General features: G+C 51.5%; 1 protein-coding gene across 3 annotated transcripts; it reads right to left on the reverse strand.

The window, feature by feature from the left end:
* Nucleotides 1–2683: 2683 nt before the first annotated feature.
* Rtn2 (reticulon 2) lies at nt 2684–17774 on the reverse strand. 3 transcript variants are annotated; one of them, XM_045133809.1, is made up of 11 exons: nt 17649–17774; nt 13897–13941; nt 13320–13790; nt 12131–12376; nt 6056–6263; nt 5632–5770; nt 5443–5512; nt 5284–5330; nt 3628–3686; nt 3460–3541; nt 2684–3191 (listed from the first exon to the last, which is right to left on the reverse strand). In XM_045133809.1, the coding sequence occupies exons 1-10, from the start codon at nt 17680–17682 to the stop codon at nt 3490–3492; spliced, it is 1371 nt and encodes a 456-aa protein (XP_044989744.1). In that variant the 5' UTR covers nt 17683–17774; the 3' UTR covers nt 2684–3191; nt 3460–3489. The 3 variants fall into 3 exon arrangements, with proteins under 3 accessions (XP_044989744.1, XP_044989742.1, XP_044989743.1); XM_045133807.1 differs by lacking the exon at nt 3460–3541 and adding an exon at nt 10597–10806; XM_045133808.1 differs by lacking the exon at nt 3460–3541.
* Between the last annotated feature and the right edge of the window lie 358 nt (nt 17775–18132).

Consider the following 18132-nt stretch of genomic DNA (forward strand, 5'->3'; position numbering starts at 1 on the left):
GAGAACGGGCACACCAGGGTCTTCAGCCACGGTAATCGAACTCCAGATGCATGTGCCACCTTGTGCATCTGGCTATGTGGGTCCTGGGAAATAGAACCTGGTTCCTTTGGCTTTGCAAGCAAATGCCTTAACTGCTAAGCTCTTAAAAATATTTATTTAGGGCTGGAGAGATTGGCTTAGCGGTTAAGCGCTTGCCTGTGAAGCCTATGGACCCCAGTTCAAGGCTCGGTTCCCCAGGTCCCATGTTAGCCAGACGCACAAGGGGGCGCACGCGTCTGGAGTTCGTTTGCAGTGGCTGGAGGCCCTGGCGCACCCGTTCTCTCTCTCTCTCTCTCTGCCTCTTCCTCTGTCACTCTCAAATAAATAAATAAAAACCAAAAAAAAAAAAATTATTTATTTATTTATTCATTTATTTAGGTTTTTCGAAGTAGGGTCTTGCTCTAGGCCAGGCTGACCTGTAATTCACTATGTAGTCTCAGACTGGCCTCAAACTCTCGGTGATCCATCTACCTCTGCCTTCTGAATGCTGGGATTAAAGGCGTGTGCCACCACATTTGACTTAATTTTTTTTTATTAGAGACAGAGAGAAAGAATGAGAGAGAGGGAGAGATTGGACATGCCAGGACCTCTAACCACTGCAGATGAACTCCAGGTGCAAACGCCACCTTGTGCATCAGGCTTATGTGGGACCTGGTACTTAGGCCTCGCAAACAAAACCATTAAGCCATCTCCTCAGCCCCCTCCCTTTTTGTAAATATTTTTTATTTATTTGTGTGAGAGAGTAGGGACAGTCCAGGGCCTCTTGCTGCTGCAAATGAACTTTAGACAAATGACCACATTGTCCATCTGGTTTTATGTGGATACTGAGGAATTGAACCCAGGTCAACAAGCTTGGTAAGCAAGTGATGTTAACCACTGAACAGCCATGCCCCCAGCCCCTCACTGTGGATTCTAGACAAATGCTGTACTGCTGAACTGCCTTGCTAGCTGGCTCTTGGTATTTTTTAAAATTTTTTCTTCATTTTTATTTATTTATTTGAGAGTGACAGAGAGAGAGAAAGAGGCAGATAGAGAGACAGAGAGAGAATGGGTGTGCCAGGACTTCCAGCCACTGCAAACGAACTCCAGATGCATGCACCCCCTTGTGCATCTGGCTAATGTGGGTCCTGTGGAATCCAGCCTCGAACCGGGGTCCTTAGGCTTCACAGGCAAGCGCTTAACTGCTAAGCCATATCTCCAGCCTGGCTCTTGGTATTTTGCCATAGAGTGACTTTCCCATTTGAGGAAACTGAGGCCCTGAGAGATAATGTCTCTTGTTTAAGGCCCCATGGACAAAAGGTAGCAGAGCTGAAACTCCAGTCTCCTCTTACCTCCCAATGTCGCCTCCTCCCCCAGTTGTTTTTATTTATTTATTTTTTATTTTAGTTTTTCAAGGTAGGGTTTCACTCTAACCCAGGCTGACCTGGAATTCACTATGTAGTCTCAGGGTGGCCTCAAACTCACAGCGATCCTTCTACCTCTGCCTCCCAACTGCTGGGATTAAAGGCGTGCACCACTACACCTGGTTAATTTTCTTTTAAATGTATTTTACTTATTTGAGAGAGAGAGAGAGAGGGAGAGGAAAGAGAGAATGGGCACGCCAGGGCCTCCAGCCACTGTAAAGGAACTCCAGATGCATGTGCCGCCTTGTGCTCTGGTTTATGTGGGTTCTGGAGAATAGAATCTGGATCCTTTTGGCTTTGCAGGCAAACGCCTTAAACGCTAAACCATCTATCCAGTCTCCCCAGTTGTTTTTAAATCATTGGCCTAGAGAGACCATGAGGCCCAGTATTTGGTCCCCAGACAATTTGGGTAGAGAGATTTCTGGTTAGAAGGTAGAATAAACATGGTGCCTTGGCTGTTTAGGTGTGGGGGAGTAGGTGTCCAGGGTCATACCTGGATGGCTGGCCTGCAGTGTGGACAGTGGGGATGTCCTTCAGTTGGAAATAAAGTAGGATGAAGGAAGAGGTTTGGACATGCTTGGAGGTGGGTCTGATGCCATGATCACTTATAGGCCGAATGTGGTATCCGTTAGTAATGTCTGCCTTGAGCGCAAGCCTGAAGTGTCTGCAAAGTTCCTGCTAGCCCCAAGGTAGATGGTCTCAGCATCTTTCCCTCAATTATTTCCTAATATGAACAGATGGTAAAGTGGGCTTTCTCAGCAGAGCCTTCCCGACAGAGAGAGGAAGAGGCAGATAGAGAATGAGTGCACCAAAGCCCCCAGTCACTGCAAACGAACTCCAGATGCATGCGCCCTCTTGTGCATCTGGCTAACGTGGGTCCTGGCGAATCGAGCCTCGAACCGGGATCCTTAGGCTTCACAGGCAAATGCTTAACCACTAAGCCATCTCTCCAGACCTATTAAATGCCTTTTAAAAAATATTTTATTTTTATTTCTTTTAAGAGAGAGAAAGAGGTGAGACAGAGAGAAAGAGAATGGGCACGCCAGGGCCTCCAGCTGCTGCAAATGAACTCCAGTCCCCTTGAGCATCTGGCTTCACAGGGATTCTGGAGAATCAAACCTGGGTCCTTTGGCTTTGCAAGCAAGCGCCTTAACGGCAAAGCCATCTCTCCAGCCCTATTAACGCCTTTTTGTGTAGGAAATTGAAAACCACAGAGGGCTGAAAGCACAGGAAGCCTCGGATTTTCCACAGGAGTCTTTATTACAGTGTAAATCCAGGCTCAGGGCTCCTCTGGGCCCCATGCAAAGCCCCAGCATTGGGATTGGTGATCTCTGGAGGCACCAACCCTTCCTCACAGCGCCTCCAGCGGCTGAGTGTCGAAAGTGCAGGGCGGTGCCCTGTCTATTCAAACTACAACTCCCAGCAGGCCGAGCGACGAAGGCGCATCGCTTTTCCTGGACTCCTACAGCAGCGCCTCTGGGAAATGTAGTCCTGACCTCTCAGACAAATTGCAGACTCCCTCGTGGGAGTGATGCTCACACCCACAGGAAAATGGCTCGGACCCAGAATGGGAGAGGGTGTGAGTGGTAGCCGGGAAATGAAGAAGAACGGGAGGACTGCTGGGGTGGGCGGGGGTTGGGGGCAGGCGTCCCTCAGGCAGAGACACCTCATTCGGCTTTGGCTTTGGACCCGGAGACTGCAGATGCTGCTGAGGCAAGGGCGCCGGTCCCTGGGATCTTTGCTCGAATCCTGCGGAAACAACAGGCTTGGGTCACGAGGTGTGAGCGAGACAGGCGGAGCCCCAGGAAACTAGCTGAGTGCTAAAAGCCGGCCCCTGCCCTCCACCCGATGGCTTGCTTTGAGGAGGCATTCAACCCTGGAAGAGTTGGGGACAAGAAATGTAGAAGGAAAAAAAAAAAAAAAAAAGAGGTCCCGAGCTGGAGGAGGGATGTGGCTTAGCGGTTAAGGCGTTTGCCTGGGAAGCCAAAGTACCCAGGTTCGATTCCCCAGGACCCACATTAGCCAGCTGCACAAGATGGCACACGCATCAGGAGTTCGTTTGCAGTGGCAGGAGGCCCTGGCATGCCCATTCTCTCTCTCTGTCAAATAAATAAATACAATAAGGGTCCCAAGTTCCCCTCTCCCTCCCCTTGCACCCCTCCCCATCTTCATGTCAAGCACTTACTTAGCTTTGATGTGGCTCAACTGACTGGTCACCAGCCCCACATACTGGTCGATCTGGGCCTGAGGAGACCAAGGAGGCAAAGAGAGAAATGGAAGGGGTTCTGGTTAATTCCCGTGGGAAACTGCGCTCCTCCAATCACTCCATCAGAAGCTCCGCCTGTGGTCTATCCCTCCACCTTCATCATTTCCTTTTTTTTTTTTTTTTTTTTTTTTTTGGTTTTTCACTCTCGTTTAGGCTGACCTGTAATTCACTATGTAGTCTCAGGGTGGCCTCTAATTTACTTTGATCCTCCTACCTCTGCCTCAGGAGTGCTGGGATTAAAGGTGTGCGCCACCACGCCCAGCCATTTCCTTTTTTAAATGTATTTGGGTTGGGGGAACAGAAAGAGGCAAATAGGGGCGCTACTGCAAAAACTAATAATAAAACTTCAGATGCATGCACCAACCTTGTGCGTCTGGCTTACTTGGGTCCTGGGGAAATCGAACCTGGATCCTTTGACTTTGTAGGCAAACGCCTTAACTGCTAAGCCATGCCTCCAGCCCAGTAAGAACGTTCATAATAACCCCTTTCATTTTGTTTTGCTTCTACCAGAGTCTCAAGCTGGCCCCAACTTGCTATGCTAACCAACGATCACCTTCAATTTACTCTTCCTCCTGCATCCACCTACTAAGTGCTAGGATCATGCCTGCTTTATTATAAATATACACACACACACAAACACCTACTTTTATACACATATTTTGGTTTTACAAGGTAGGGTCTAACTCTAGGCCAAGCTGACCTGGAATTCACAATGTAGATTCAGGGTGGTCTCAAACTCATGGGTCCTCCTACCTCTGCCTCCCAAGTGCTGGGATTAAAGACATGCACCACCATCCCCGCTTCCACATTTTCTTTGAAACCTGGGCCTTCTGCATACTTCTGCAACTGAGCCACGCCCCCAGCCCCTCACTGTGGATCCTAGACAAGTGCTCTACCTCTGAGCCATGCCCCCAGGCCCTCACTGTGGATTCTAGACAAGTGCTCTACCTCTGAGCCACGCCCCCAGACCCTCACTGTGGGTTCTAGACAAGGGCTCTACCTCTGATCCACGTCCCCAGCCCCTCACTGAGGATTCTAGACAAGGGCTCTACCTCTGAGCCACGCCCCCAGCCCCTCACTGTGGACTCTAGACAAGTGCTCTGCCTCTGAGCCACGCCCCCAGCCCCTCACTGTGGTTCTAGACAAGTGCTCTACCTCTGAGCCACGCCCCCAGCCCCTCACTGTGGGTTCTAGACAAGTGCTCTACCTCTGAGCCACGCCCCCAGCCCCTCACTGTGGACTCTAGACAAGTGCTCTACCTCTGAGCCATGCCCTCAGCCCCTCACTGTGGATCTAGACAAGTGCTCTACCTCTGAGCCACGCCCCCAGCCTCTCATTGTGTATTCTAAGCATCTGGTCTCTACTTTGTGGCAATCCTCCTGCCTCAGCATCCTGAGTGCTGGTATTAAGCGCATGTGTTACCCCACGTTGCCTCTAATTTTAGTCTGATGGAGAAGGGCAGCAAGCAGAATGCCTGAGACATGTTTCTCCCTGGGCCACTAGTTATGGAAGGGAGGTACACCCCCCAGTTTTGGCCACCAAGCTGACGAAGGATTGGCTTGTCACAACACCTACCTGGTGCTGTCTGTACAGCAGAGGGACTGTGAACAAGACGATCACCCCTGTGGGTATAGAGAGAGGGGTCAGGCCCTTCCAGGACACTGACAGCTCCATCTGGAGACCTATCCCCCACCAGACCCCAACAACCTGCTCCCCGCAACCTTCCCTGCTCACCCAGAATGAGAAGAGTCAATCCATTGAAGACGGCACCCACAAAAGTCAAGATGTAGAAGAGGAGAGCCAGCTGGGGGGGGGAGGGTCAGGGTGAGAAGGACTTACGACTACGGATTTACCCACCCCTCCCCACCAGGGGCATCCAGGAGGAAGGTGGGAACCCAGGAACCCATTGGGGCTTCAGGGCACCTTGAGGGAATCCACTAGGTCTTCCACCAGGAAGAAATGCCGCAGCTGGGTGGCCATAGAGACCACGTGGGAGGCGATCTGCTGGGACAGACGGTCCGTCTGTTCCCGAGTCAGGGTCAAGTCCATGTCCAGATAAGCCCTGATGGGAAAAAAGGAGTGTGGGGTGACTCAGTGGGTACGTTGAGTTCGGACTGGGGGACGGGGGGAGTAATGGCCCAAGCAAGGTAAAAATGAGACGTGGGCAGAAGGCCAAGAGAGATCAGAGGACTCATATACACACAGGGACAGGGCTCAAGTTCAGGGTTAGGACAGGTGATCAGGGCTGGAGGTCAGGATCAGGTGGAAAAAGGATGAGGATGGTCAGCGCCGGCTTGAGGTCAAGGGTCATGATTGCACAGAGGTGAACCGAGCAAAGGGTCCTCACTGGAAGGGGTTGGCGCCATCGCCGCGGTGCACAGCCTGCAGCACTTTGCGGTAAACCCTGAGAGAGATGGTGGCACAGAGCCCCAGCAGAGCCAGGTGGGCGGCCACGGACACGATGCTGAAGTGCAGGAGGCAGAGGAGGGAGACCATGAGGCCCGTGAACACGGCTCCGGACGTCCTGCTGTCCTTCCAGTAGAGCAGGTCCGCCACTGTGGAAGGGGGAGGCGTCAGGCGGGGACTCGGACCTAGCCTGGCTCACCTCTCTCATTTTAAAAGACAAATTTTGTTTCCTTTTGTCTTTCCAGGGAGGGTCTCACTCTAGCTCAGGCTGACCTGGAATTCACTATGGAGTCTCAGGGTGGCCTCGAACTCATAGCGATCCGCCTACCTCTGCCTCCCGAGTGCTGGGATTAAAGGTGTGCACCGCCACGCTCGGCAGGAGACATGTTTTTAATCCCATCTGTTCATTTTTATTTACCTATTAATTATTTTTTTTAAAAAATTTTTATTTATTTATTTGAGAGCGACAGACACAGAGAGAAAGACAGATAGAGGGAGAGAGAGAGAATGGGTGCGCCAGGGCTTCCAGCCTCTGCAAACGAACTCCAGACGCGTGCGCCTCCTTGTGCATCTGGCTAACGTGGGACCTGGGGAACCGAGCCTCGAACCGGGGTCCTTAGGCTTCACAGGTAAGCGCTTAACCGCTACGCCAACTCTCCAGCCCTCTATTTTTTTTATATATGCATATATTTATTTATTTATTTATTATGAGAGAAAGAGAGAGAGAATGGGCGCTCCAGGGCCTCTAGCCACTGCAAACTCCAAATGCAAGTGCAAGAGGCCCTGGTGCACCTACACTCCTTCCTTTCTCTGCTCAGAAATAAATAAAACTCTAAGAAAGGAAAAAAGGGCTGGGTGTGGTGGCGCACGCCTTTAATCCCAGCACTCGGGAGGCAGAGGTAGGAGGATCGCCGTGAGTTCGAGGCCACCCCGAGACTCCATAGTGAATTCCAGGTCAGCCTGAGCTAGAGTGAGACCCTACCTCGAAAAAAGAAAAAGAAAAAGAACGCCGGGAGTGGTGGTGCACACTTACAGGGACAGCACTGAGGAAGTAAGACTACAAAGTCATGGTCAGCCCGAGCTGTGGCAGAAAAGAGGGAAAGAGGCGAGGGGTGGGCGGCGCAGAGAATGGGCGCACCAGGACCGCCAGTCACTGCAAAGGAACTCCACGTGCAGGCTTCCCCTTATGCATCTGGTTTACTGGGCTCTGGTGTATTGAACCTGAGTCCTTCTTGCTTTGCAATAAAGTGCCTTAACCGCTAAGCCATCTCTCATGCCCTCTTTTTTGTTTGTTTGTTTGTTTGTTTGTTTGTTTGTTCCAGGCTGACCTGGAATTCCGTATGTAGTCTCAGTGATTCTCCTACCTCTGCTCCCGGGTGCTGGGATTAAAGGCCTGCGCCACTACACACAGCCTCTTTTTGTTTTTTGAGACAGTGTTTCGCTGTGTAGCTGGGGCTGGTGTAACTCAAGATGGCTTTAAACTCAATTTCTGATTCTCCTGCCTCAGCCTCCTGAGTACTAAGATTACAGGCCTGGGGCACCTTGCCTGGTTTATTTGGTGCTGGGAATTGAACCCAGGACTTTGTGCATGATACACACTACCAATGAGCTACGTCACCCTTCCATCTCCCTCCCTCCCTCTTTCTCTCTCTCTCTCTCTCTCTGTGAGTCAGGGTCTCATGTTTGTAGCCGTCTGACCTTGAATTTGCAATCCTACTTAGTACCTCAGAGTTATAACTATATAACTCCTGGCATTCTTCCTTTCTTTCTTTTTTTAAAGATTTATTTTATTTATTTATTTATTTGAGAGTGACAGAGAGAGAGAATGGGCACACCAGGGCCTCCAGCCACTGCAAACAAACTCCAGATGCATGTGCCCCCCTCCCTTGTGCATCTGGCTTACGTGGGTACTGGAGAATCAAGCCTTGAACTGGAGTCCTTAGGCTTCACAGGCAAGCGCCTAACCACTAAGCCATTTCTCCAGCCCTCTTTCTTTCCTAAAGTTTTATTTATTTGTGAGCAGAGAAATGAAGGAGCATGGGTGTACTAGGGCCTCTTGCCACTGTAAACAAACTCCAGACACATGCACCACTTTGTGCATCTGGCTTTACGCGGGTAGAGGGGAATGGAATCAGGGTCAGCAAGCTTTGCAGGTAAGTGCTTTTATAGCTGAGCCATCTCTCTAGCCTATATCTGGCTTTCTTTCTTTCTTTCTTTCTTTTTTTTTTTTTTTTGTTTTCTGTTTTTTTGTTTTTTCAAGGTAGGGTCTCGCTCTGGCCCAGGCTGACCTGGAACTCACTCTGTAAATCCCAGGCTGGCCTGGAACTCATGGTGATCCTCCTACCTCTGCCTCCTAAATGCTGGGATTAAAGGCGTGTGCCACCATGCCTGGCCTTTATGTTTGTTTTTTTCTTTTGTTGTTGTAGTTTCAGCCTGCCCATGGTCCCCCAGGTAGGGTCTCACTCTAGCCCAGGCTAACATGGAATTCACTAAGTAGTCTCAGGGTCACCTTTAACTCACTGCGATCCTCCTATCACTGCCTCCTGAGTGCTGGGGTTAAAGAAGTGGGGCACCATGCCTAGCTGTATTTGCTTTTGATTTTTTGTTTGTTTGAGACAGGGCCTTTGCTATGTAGCCTGGATTGGCCTGATACTCTACTCATTATGTAGACCAGGATAACCTCAAACTTCTGAAGATCTTATTTCTGCTTCCCAAGTGCTGGGATACAGGCTTGCCCCACCACACCCAGCTACCAAGACATCTTCAAAGTCCTAACGTGTAAGTAACTCAGCCTGAGCGCCCAGCCAAGGATCTCCAGGCTGCAGTGTTAGCTCCAAGCAAATACTCTCAGACGTCTCAAAACCCACACCCAGAGTGGAGAGATGGCTCAGCCGTTAAGGCACTTGCCTGCAAAGCCTAAGGACCTGGGTTTGATTCCCCAGTACCCGCGTAAAGCCAGATGCACAAAGTGGTGCATGCATCTGGAGTTCATTTGCAAGCAGCTGGAGGGCCTGGTGTGCCCATTCTCTGTTTGCAAATAAATAATAAACAAATATATTTTTAAAAAGCTTAGGGGAATAAAAAAAGGCTGGAGGGACACTTAGCTGTAAAAGCACTTGCATGCAAAGGCTAAGGATCCAGGTTCGATTCCCCAGTACCCACATATGCCAGATGCATACAGTGGAGCATACTTTTGGAGTTCATCTGCAATGACTAAAGGCTCGGGCACGCCCGTTCTCTCTCTCTCTGCCTCTCTCTCTCCCCCCCCCTCAAGAAAATAGATAAATAATCCCAGCACTCAGGAGGCAGAGGTAGGAGGATCGCCAAGAGTTCTAGGCCACCCTGAGATTACATAGTGAATACCAGGTCAGCCTGGGCTAGAGTGAGACCCTACCTCGAAAAACTAAAAATAAATAAATAAATAACAAGGGGCTGGAGAGATGGCTTAGCGGTTAAGGAGTTTGCCTGCAAAGCCAAAGGATTCCGGTTGGATTCCCCAGGACCCACGTAAGCCAGATGCACAAGAGGGTGCATGCATCTGGGAGTTCGTTTGCAGTGGCTGGAGGCCCTGGCGTGCTCATTCTCTCTCTCTCTCTCTCTGCCTCTTTCTATCAAATAAATAAAATATATTTTAAAAAGTAAATAACAAAACCCACATCCATTTGAGCTCCAAACCATGAGTTCAGTAGCCACCTATTTTCTTCCAGACCCTTGACATCTTCCCACTACTTTTATTTTTATTTATCATTTGAAAGAGAGAGGGAAAGGGCGCACCAGGACCTCCAGCCACTGATGCATGCAACACCTTGTGCAGCTGCCTTACATGGGTCCTGGGGAATCGAACCAAGGTCCTCTAGCTTAGCATGCAGGCGCCTTAATCTCTAAAGCATCTCTCCAGCATCATTTGCCCACTCTCATTCAAACTCATCCGTCAGCCGGCCAGTCTGCCTGCCAGCCTCTCTCCGGGTCTCACCTTCTCACTACTGCGTCTGACACACAACCCTCCCCTCCGATTCTAAAGGGAGCCCCTCTTTTTCTCCTCAATGCCAGGCCCTCCCTCCCAGGCTGGCTCTCCAGCCAGATGCCAGCGGGTGGAGGAGGGGCCGGGTCGCCTGAGGCGGGGGCTAAGTTTAGGCTCGCTGGGGTGGGGGCGGGGAGCCTCCCTGCAGCTGTGCTGGCTCATCCAGCCCCTGAGTGACAGCACCATCAGGCCACCAGACTGGGGGGAGGGGACCCCCCTGCGCCCGGGTCCCCGAGCCCTAGCTTGGAGAAGAAGGGACCCCCACCTCCGCCCCACGTTCCCTCCGTACCTTTTCTATACACCCTGTAAGCCCCCCTCCCAGGCTCAGCCTGCAGATCCGGGGAGCCCAGGAACCAGAGGAGACCCAGAGGCGAAGGACTGGAGGGAGATAAGGACAAATCTGAACCCCATCCCGGCGGACCCCCACCGCGCCCCGCCCCCCAGGATGCCCACAAGCCCACCTTGACCCTCCATCTCCGATTCCGAGAGAGATAAGCTGCGGGGACACCTCTGCTTCGGGGATTCTGCCCACTTCAGTGGGACTTGGGGGGGGGTACGAGGGGAGGGGCCTTTTCGTACCCAACCAATGGCTGTCCAGAGAGGTGGGGACAACTCCAAACTTGGAACTTCGTAAACATCCAAGAAGGTCTTTAACCAATCCGTGGCAGTTCCTGGAGGCATAGAGCACTTTAAACTGGGTCTCTTAACCTCTGACTTTTGGATATGGTCAGGGACAAGGAGAGGGCTTTCATTGTTTTTTCTTTTCTTTTCTTTTCTTTTTTCTTTTTCTTTTTTTTTTTTTTTTGAGACTGGATCTCTTGTAGCCCAGGATGACCTTGAACTTTCAATCCTCCTACCTCAGTCTCCCCAAGGGCTAGGATTACAGGCATGCACCTCCACAACCAGCTACTTTCTTTGGTTATTTTTATTATTATTTTATTTACTTGGTTTTTCGAAGTAGGGTCTCCCTCCAGCCCAGGCTGACCTGGAATTCACTCTGTAGTCTCAGGCTGGCCTTGCACTCATGGCGATCCTCCTACCTCTGCCTCCTGAGTGCTGGGATTAAAGGCATGTGCGCCACCACCTCTGGCTTTTTTTTTTTTCTTTTTTTTTAAAGAATGGGTGTGCCAGGGCCTCCAGCCACTACAAAAGAACTCCAGACACATGCATCACCTTGTGCATCTGGCTTACATAGGTGCTAGGGAATTGAACCCGAGTCCTTAGGCTTTGCAGGCAAATGCCTTAACCCTTAAACCATCTCTCCAGCCCCCTCTTGTTATTTTTTTGTATGAAACTGGGTCTAGTATAGCCCAGGTTGGCTTCCTACTTGCCATGTAGCAGAGGCTAACCTTAAATTTGATCTCTCTGCCTCCATCTCACAAGTGTTGGGATGACAGGCTTAAGTCACCACACATTGCAAGGGTACACTTGTTTTTTTGTTTTGTTTTGTTTTGTTTTCCCAGGTAGGGTCTCACTCTAGCCAAGTTGACCTGGAACTCACTCTGTAGCCCAGGCTGGCTTCGAACTCATGACGATCTTCCTACCGCTGGGGAGATGGAGCCCCACAGTGCTGAGATTATAGGTGTGAGCCACCATGTCTTGAAAAGTATTTTATTTTGAAGAGCAGGGTTCACAATGTGTAGCCAATAGCAACATCTCCTCCCTTCTCCACTTTGCTTGGTTGACAGGTCCCTGTAAATGACAACCCTCAGGGCTGGAGAGATGGCTCAATGGTTTAGGCACTTGCCTATAAAGCCAAAGGACCCAGGTTCAATTCCCCAGGACCCAAGTGAGCCAGATGCACAGGGTGGCACACACATCTTGAGTTCATTTGTGGCTAGAGGCCCTGGTGCACCCATTCTCTCTCTCCTTCTCCCTTCCCCCCCTCCACCTCCCCCCCATGTCTCAAATAAAATTTTTTTAAAAAGTAAGTGGCAACCGTCCCATCCTTTTAACCGCATTTCAATGGATCCCCCTTGCCCACTGACTGCTTACCTAGAAGGCGTAGCTCCACTGTTAATTCTGATTGGTCCGAGCTACCGAGGCACTGTCCTGTGATTGGCTCCCGCTCCAAAGGCCCCCACGGCTCTTCCTCCTCCGCCAGTAAGGGCTCGTCGGACCCAGAGTTCGAATCTTGCGATTGGGGTGGGGGTGGGGTAGGAGCTTCGGGAGTCCCAGAGCTTGGGCCAGGTTGAGTAGTCAATGCCTCGGGTGGTGAGAACCGAGCAAGTGGGAATTGTTCTGGTGCAGATAGAGAGAAGGCCGTGCGGCAGGAGAGATGGTTCACTTGTTAAACGCGCTTGCTTGAAAAGCCTAGTGACCCGGTTCACTTCCCCATTTCCCATGTAGAGCCAGATGCACAAAGTGGCACGTGTGTGTGGAGTTCATTTGCAATGGCAAGAGGCCCTAGTGTGCCCATACTCACTCTGTCTCTAGTTCTCAAATAAATAAATACTTAAAAAATAAATGAATGAGGGCTGGAGAGATGGCTTAGCGGTTAAGCGCTTGCCTGTGAAGCCTAAGGACCCCGGTTCGAGGCTCGGTTCCCCAGGTCCCACGTTAGCCAGATGCACAAGGGGGCGCACGCATCTGGAGTTCGTTTGCAGAGGCTGGAGGCCCTGGCGTGCCCATTCTCTCTCTCTCCCTCTATCTGTCTTTCTCTCTGTGTCTGTCGCTCTCAAATAAATAAAAATTAAAAATAAATAAATAAATAAAAATAAAATCTTTAAAAAAAACAAATGAATGAATGAAAGAAAAGCTGGGCATGGTGGCGCACGCCTTTAATCCCAGCACTTGGGAGGCGCAGTGAGGAGGATCACCAGGAGTTCAAGGCCACCCTGAGACCACATTGTGAATTCCAGGTCAGCCTGGGCTAGAGTGAGACCCTACCTTGAAAAACAAACAAACAACAACAACAACAAAAAAAGAGGGGCTGGGTAATGGAAGTTTGCTTCTGCTGCCCTGGGACGGATTTCCCAGTACCCATGTAAAGCCAGATGCACAGAGTGGTACATGCATCTGGAGTTTGTTTGCAGTGATAAGAGGCCCTGGCATACCCATGCTCTCTTTCTCTCTGTTCTTGCAAATAAACTGAGATATTTTAAGCGAAAGAGAGTCATGAACTTTCTCTGTGGAAGTGTCTTAAGGGTTGCCCACCACCTGACATGCACCGCCCCTTGCTCACCTTCCCCAGCCTCCTGGGCTTCCACTCCATCTGGGTCCTCGTCCTCCAACGGCGTGGAGCTGCTGGTGGCCGAATCCTCCCCAGATCCCACACTCCGAGCAGCCCAGCCCAGCTGATCCAAACGGAGCCTCAGGTCCTCCAGTGGACGCTCCGCAGCGGGGACGGCGTCAGGGTCAGCACGACGTCCAGGCTCTGGGGACTGCCTCAGGCTGGGGATACTCTCCAAGCTGTCCCCCAGGCCCGGCTGCGGGGGTGGGTCTCGGGGTTCGGAAACCGAGCGTCCCAGGGGCCGAGGGCGACGGGCAGTGGAATCCCTCCGACCCCCGGAGCCCACCAAGCCGTCGAAGGCGATGTAGGAAAAAGTCAGCTCCCTGGGGGTGCCCCAGTCCTGCGACGTGGTCTCCTCCTCGTCGTCCTCCGAGAACTCTCGGGCTGTGTGGAGTTCTCGAAAATCCGAGTCGTCGTTCCCTCCTAGAGTGGTTGGGAGGAAGGGCGATGAGCTTCTCTGAGCAAACGGCCATCTAGCCCGCCGTGGAACCCCTTCAGCTTCCCCTCAAGTCCCCCTCTTTCCACTTACCTTCTGTGGAATCTGGGGTAGAAGAGGCTGTGGATGGAGCTTCTTCTGTGAACGAGAAAGAACCCGAAATCCTTAGAGCCTTCAACTATGTCAATCACAGAACTGTTCCAGTGCTGGAATCTTGGGGGGCCTGCGTGAAGCCATCTCAGAAAAGATTTGAATCACAGGACATTCTGCATTCACCACAGGTCTTAGTGACATTTCCATCTGACAGTGCAGGCCGGTCATTCCAGCTACTCAGGAGATACAGGGAGGACAGAAACTTCAAAGCCCTCCCTGTCTGCAGAGTGAGTTCAAGGCCAGCCTGGGCAACTCACTGAGATCTTGGCTCAAAATTAAAAAAAAAAAAAAAAAAAGTGGAAAGAGGGCTGGAGGAATGGCTCAGTCATTAAGGCGTTTGCTAAAAAAAAAAAAATATTAAAATTAAAATTAAAAAAAAAGCCAAAGGACCCAGGTTTGATTCCCCAGGACCCACGATAGCCAGATGCACAAGGGGGCTCATGTGTCTGGAGTTCCTTTGCAGTGGCTGGAGGCCCTGGCGTGCCCATTCTCTCTCTCTCTCTCTCTCTCTTTCCCTGCCTGGTGTGGTGGAGCATGCCTTTAATCCCAGTACTCCACTCAGGAGGCAAAGGTAGGAGGATCACTGAGAGCTCAAGGCCACCCTGAGACGACATAGTGAATTCCAGGTCAGCCTGGACAAAGTGAAACAACTACCTCAAAAAAAAAAAAAAAAGAAAAAGAAAAAGAAAAAAAGAAAAAGAAGGAAAGAAAGAAAAGAGGGTTGGTATAACACCTATCCTGCACAAGGGCCTACTAACACCAAAAAGAAAAAGAAAAGAAAAAGAAAAAGATGGCTGGAAGATGGTCTAGCAGTTAAGGCACTTGCCTGCTAAGCCTAAGGACCCATGTTTGACTCTCCAGGTCCCACAAAATCCAGACACATAAGGGGACAGAAGCATGCAAGGTTGCACATGTGCACACAAGGCGGCTCACGCATCTGGCATTCAATTGCAGTGGCTGGAGGCCCTGGCACACCAATTCTCTCTCCTCTCTCTTTCCCTCTCTCTCATTAAAAAAAAAAGAAAGAAAATGAAAACAAATCTTCAAAGTTCATGTCCAAGAACCTGAATCTTAAGTCTTCAAATTCAGAACAAAACCATTTCCTGAATAAATCAGACAGGCACTGGGGAGATGGTTCAGCCAGTAAAGGGGCTTGCTTGCAAAGCCTGATGGCCCGAGTTAAATTCCCCAGTACTCACGTAAAGCCAGATGCACAAAGTGGAACATGTACATGGCTTTTGTGCCCATTCTTTCTGCTCACAAATAAATAAGCCATTAAAAATACAAGGCGTATACACAAGACCATCATAATAGAAGGAAAAGATGATGACATCACAATAAAAGAGAGACTGATTGAGAGGAGGAGGAGATATGATGGAGAGTGGAGTTTCAAAGGGGAAAGTGGGTCGAGGGAGGGCATTACCATGGGATATTGTTTATAATCATGGAAGTTGTTAATATAAAATAACAATAATAATTCAAATATATATATGGTGGAAAGCCAGGTGTGGTGGTGCATGCCTTTAATCCCAGCACTCGGGAGGCAGAGGTAGGAGGATCGTTGTTAGTTCGAGGCCACCCTGAGACGACATAGTGAATTCCAGGTCAGCCTGAGCTAGAGTGAGACCCTACCTCGAAAAACCAAACACACACATACACGTATGCATTATGAATGGTGGAGGCAATGGAGTGATGACTCAGTGGTTAAAGACGCTTGCTTGCAAAGCCTGACAGCCCAGGTTCGATTCCCCACTACCCACATAAAGGCAGATGCACAATGCGGTGTTCCTCCCTCTCAAATAAGTAAATAAAGGCTGGAAAGATGGCTTAGTGGTTAAGGCATTTGCCTGCAAAGCCAAAGGATTCCAGTTCAACTCTCCAGGATTAATGTAAGCAAGATGCACAAGGAGGCACATGCACCTGGAGTTCCTTTGCAGTGGCTGGAGGCCCTGTCGCGCCCACTCTCTCTCTCTCTCTCTCTCTCCTTCTTTCTCTCTCAAATAAAATAAAATAAAATAAATTCTTTAAATAAAAACATTAAAAAGTAAGGTGGAAAGTGATTGAGGAAGACATCTGTGGACACACACACACACACACACACACACACACACACGTGCACACAGACATGCACTCCCCTACCCATACATATGCGAAATAAATAGAAAACAAGGTAAGGGGAGGGAGAGGGGAATGCTATCTGAGACAGGGTGGCCACAAAGGTGACATGTGAGAAGGATCTGGACGAAGCTGAGGAAGCCAAACACATTCTTGCAGGTAGAGGGGAGAGACAGCACCCAGACCTGAGATGGACACTGTTTGGCCTATGTGAGGAACAGAGAGCTAGGAAGACTATTCTGGGGAGAAGCAAAGGGGGCGCAGATCCGGGCGTGAAAACACACATCCTTAGAATTGAAAAGGGGAAGCCAGATGTGGTGGGGCACGCCTTTAATCTCAGCACTCGGGAGGCAGAGGTAGGAGGATCGTTGTGAGTTCGAGGCCACCCTGAGACTCCATAGTGAATTCCAGGTCAGCCTGGGCTAGAGTGAGAACCTACCTTGAAAAAAACCAAAATAAAGAGAAAGGAAGAAGAAAAGGGGTACAAATGAGGGCAAGGGCAAGAGAGGGGGGATGGGAACAGACTTACAGGGAATCCTGTCGTAAGCTGAGCTAAGGACAACATCTTGGAACGCCGAGAGGGGGTGAAACTCTAAAAATGTCGAAGACATACATTCTTAGAATTTGGGCATATGGACACTGGAGACATGCAAGTGGCTACATCTGCTAGCGTTGCCAGCTCCAGGTGTGGGACAGTGCCATGACAAACACGGAATGCCAGAGACCTGGGCCCGGACGTGAAGGGGGTGAGATGGGGGCGGGGGGGGGCCGCTGCATCCGCGAATCTGTCCCTCCAATCCTAGCTCGGGGCTCTGCACACACAAAACCCCTCAATAGCCTTTGGAAACCTGAAACCAGATTCCACCCCACCCCGGGGGCCCCACCACGTCTCCTCAGAGTCCTGAAGAGGAAATGGGGGGGGGGGGCTTCTTCTGGGTCACACACAGAAGCGGGGGGGGGGTATGGGCGATGAGAGTCCACTAAGGACCCAGAAGTCCTGGCAGCGACCCAAGGACGGCTGTTTGGCTGTTTTCCCGAGGGCATGGAGGGGGTGGGTGGGTGTTGGCCAACTGGGGTGAGGTCAGGGATCACGATGCCTCTTGAGCAAAACAAGAGGGTGAGACGAGAAGATGGGGTTCAGAGCCTGGGTCTCCATCCTGAATCTGAACTCCCTTCTTCCCCATCCAACCTTGTCCCATGCCATGCAGCTGCGGCTAGCACCAGGGCCCGGGGACAGCTCCCCCACGCGGCTCTGCGTCCTCAGGCTGGGCGGGGCGTCCTCGGGGACCCCCCAACACACACTCACACACACACTCACACACACACACACCTCCGCCCAGATTCTCCAGGTCCTCCGGGGTCAGGTTGCCCCAGTAGATGCCAAAGCGCTGGGGGCTGGGGGGAGGGGAGGGGTTCCTTTGTCTCCATCGCCTCCTTGGGTGATGCAGGCTCTCCTGCGCCCGGGGGATAACGGATCAGCATCGGTGCGCGGGGCCTCCGGCACCCCACGACAGGCCTGAGTGCTCTCCCCCACCCACCCACCCCCAAACCACTCAGACACCTCCTCCGATACTCACTGCAGTGGGCGAAGACCGGCAGGACCTGCCCCATGGCCCACGTCGGGCCTGCATCGGGACCCCCTCTACCCGTTCCGGCCGCGCCGCCCTGGGCCCGGGGCCACCGGCGCTCATCTCCGCCGCGCCCACGACGCCGCCGCCGCCACCTCCGCCATCGTCGCCGCCTCCACCTCCCCGGCTGCTCGAGCAGCCGCCGCCGCCGCCGCCCTCTGCTCGGCACGGCGCGGGCGGGCGGGCGGGCAGGCGGGGCCGCGGACGAGCAGGCACCGCAGCGCGGGCACCCGGGGAGGGGCGTGGCCAGGACGCGGAGGGGGCGTGGCTTCCACAGAAGGGGCGTGGTCAGAAGTGGACCACGGTCTAAGCAGTGGGTCGAGCCCATGGGGAGGGCGTGGTCGTTGCCAGCAGAGGGGCGGGGCTTGGGATGGGGGCGGGGGGAGAATGAAAAGTCCCCAGGAGGAGATGCCAGAGTGGACCTCACAGTGGG

This window comes from Jaculus jaculus, chromosome 14, assembly GCF_020740685.1.
Source record: "Jaculus jaculus isolate mJacJac1 chromosome 14, mJacJac1.mat.Y.cur, whole genome shotgun sequence".
Lineage (NCBI taxonomy): Eukaryota > Metazoa > Chordata > Mammalia > Rodentia > Dipodidae > Jaculus > Jaculus jaculus.

Bases quoted from the DNA above. Each gene is read 5' to 3' on its own strand.
- Rtn2 (XM_045133807.1), bottom strand. From the start codon at position 17,682: ATGGGGCAGGTCCTGCCGGTCTTCGCCCACTGCA. The intron at 10,807-12,130 runs GTAAGCAGTCAG...CTATGCCTCCAG, and splicing joins AGTGGAGCTACGCCTTCTAG to GAACTGCCACGGATTGGTTA. The intron at 5,513-5,631 runs GTGCCCTGAAGC...TCCCCCCCCCAG, and splicing joins ACCTAGTGGATTCCCTCAAG to CTGGCTCTCCTCTTCTACAT.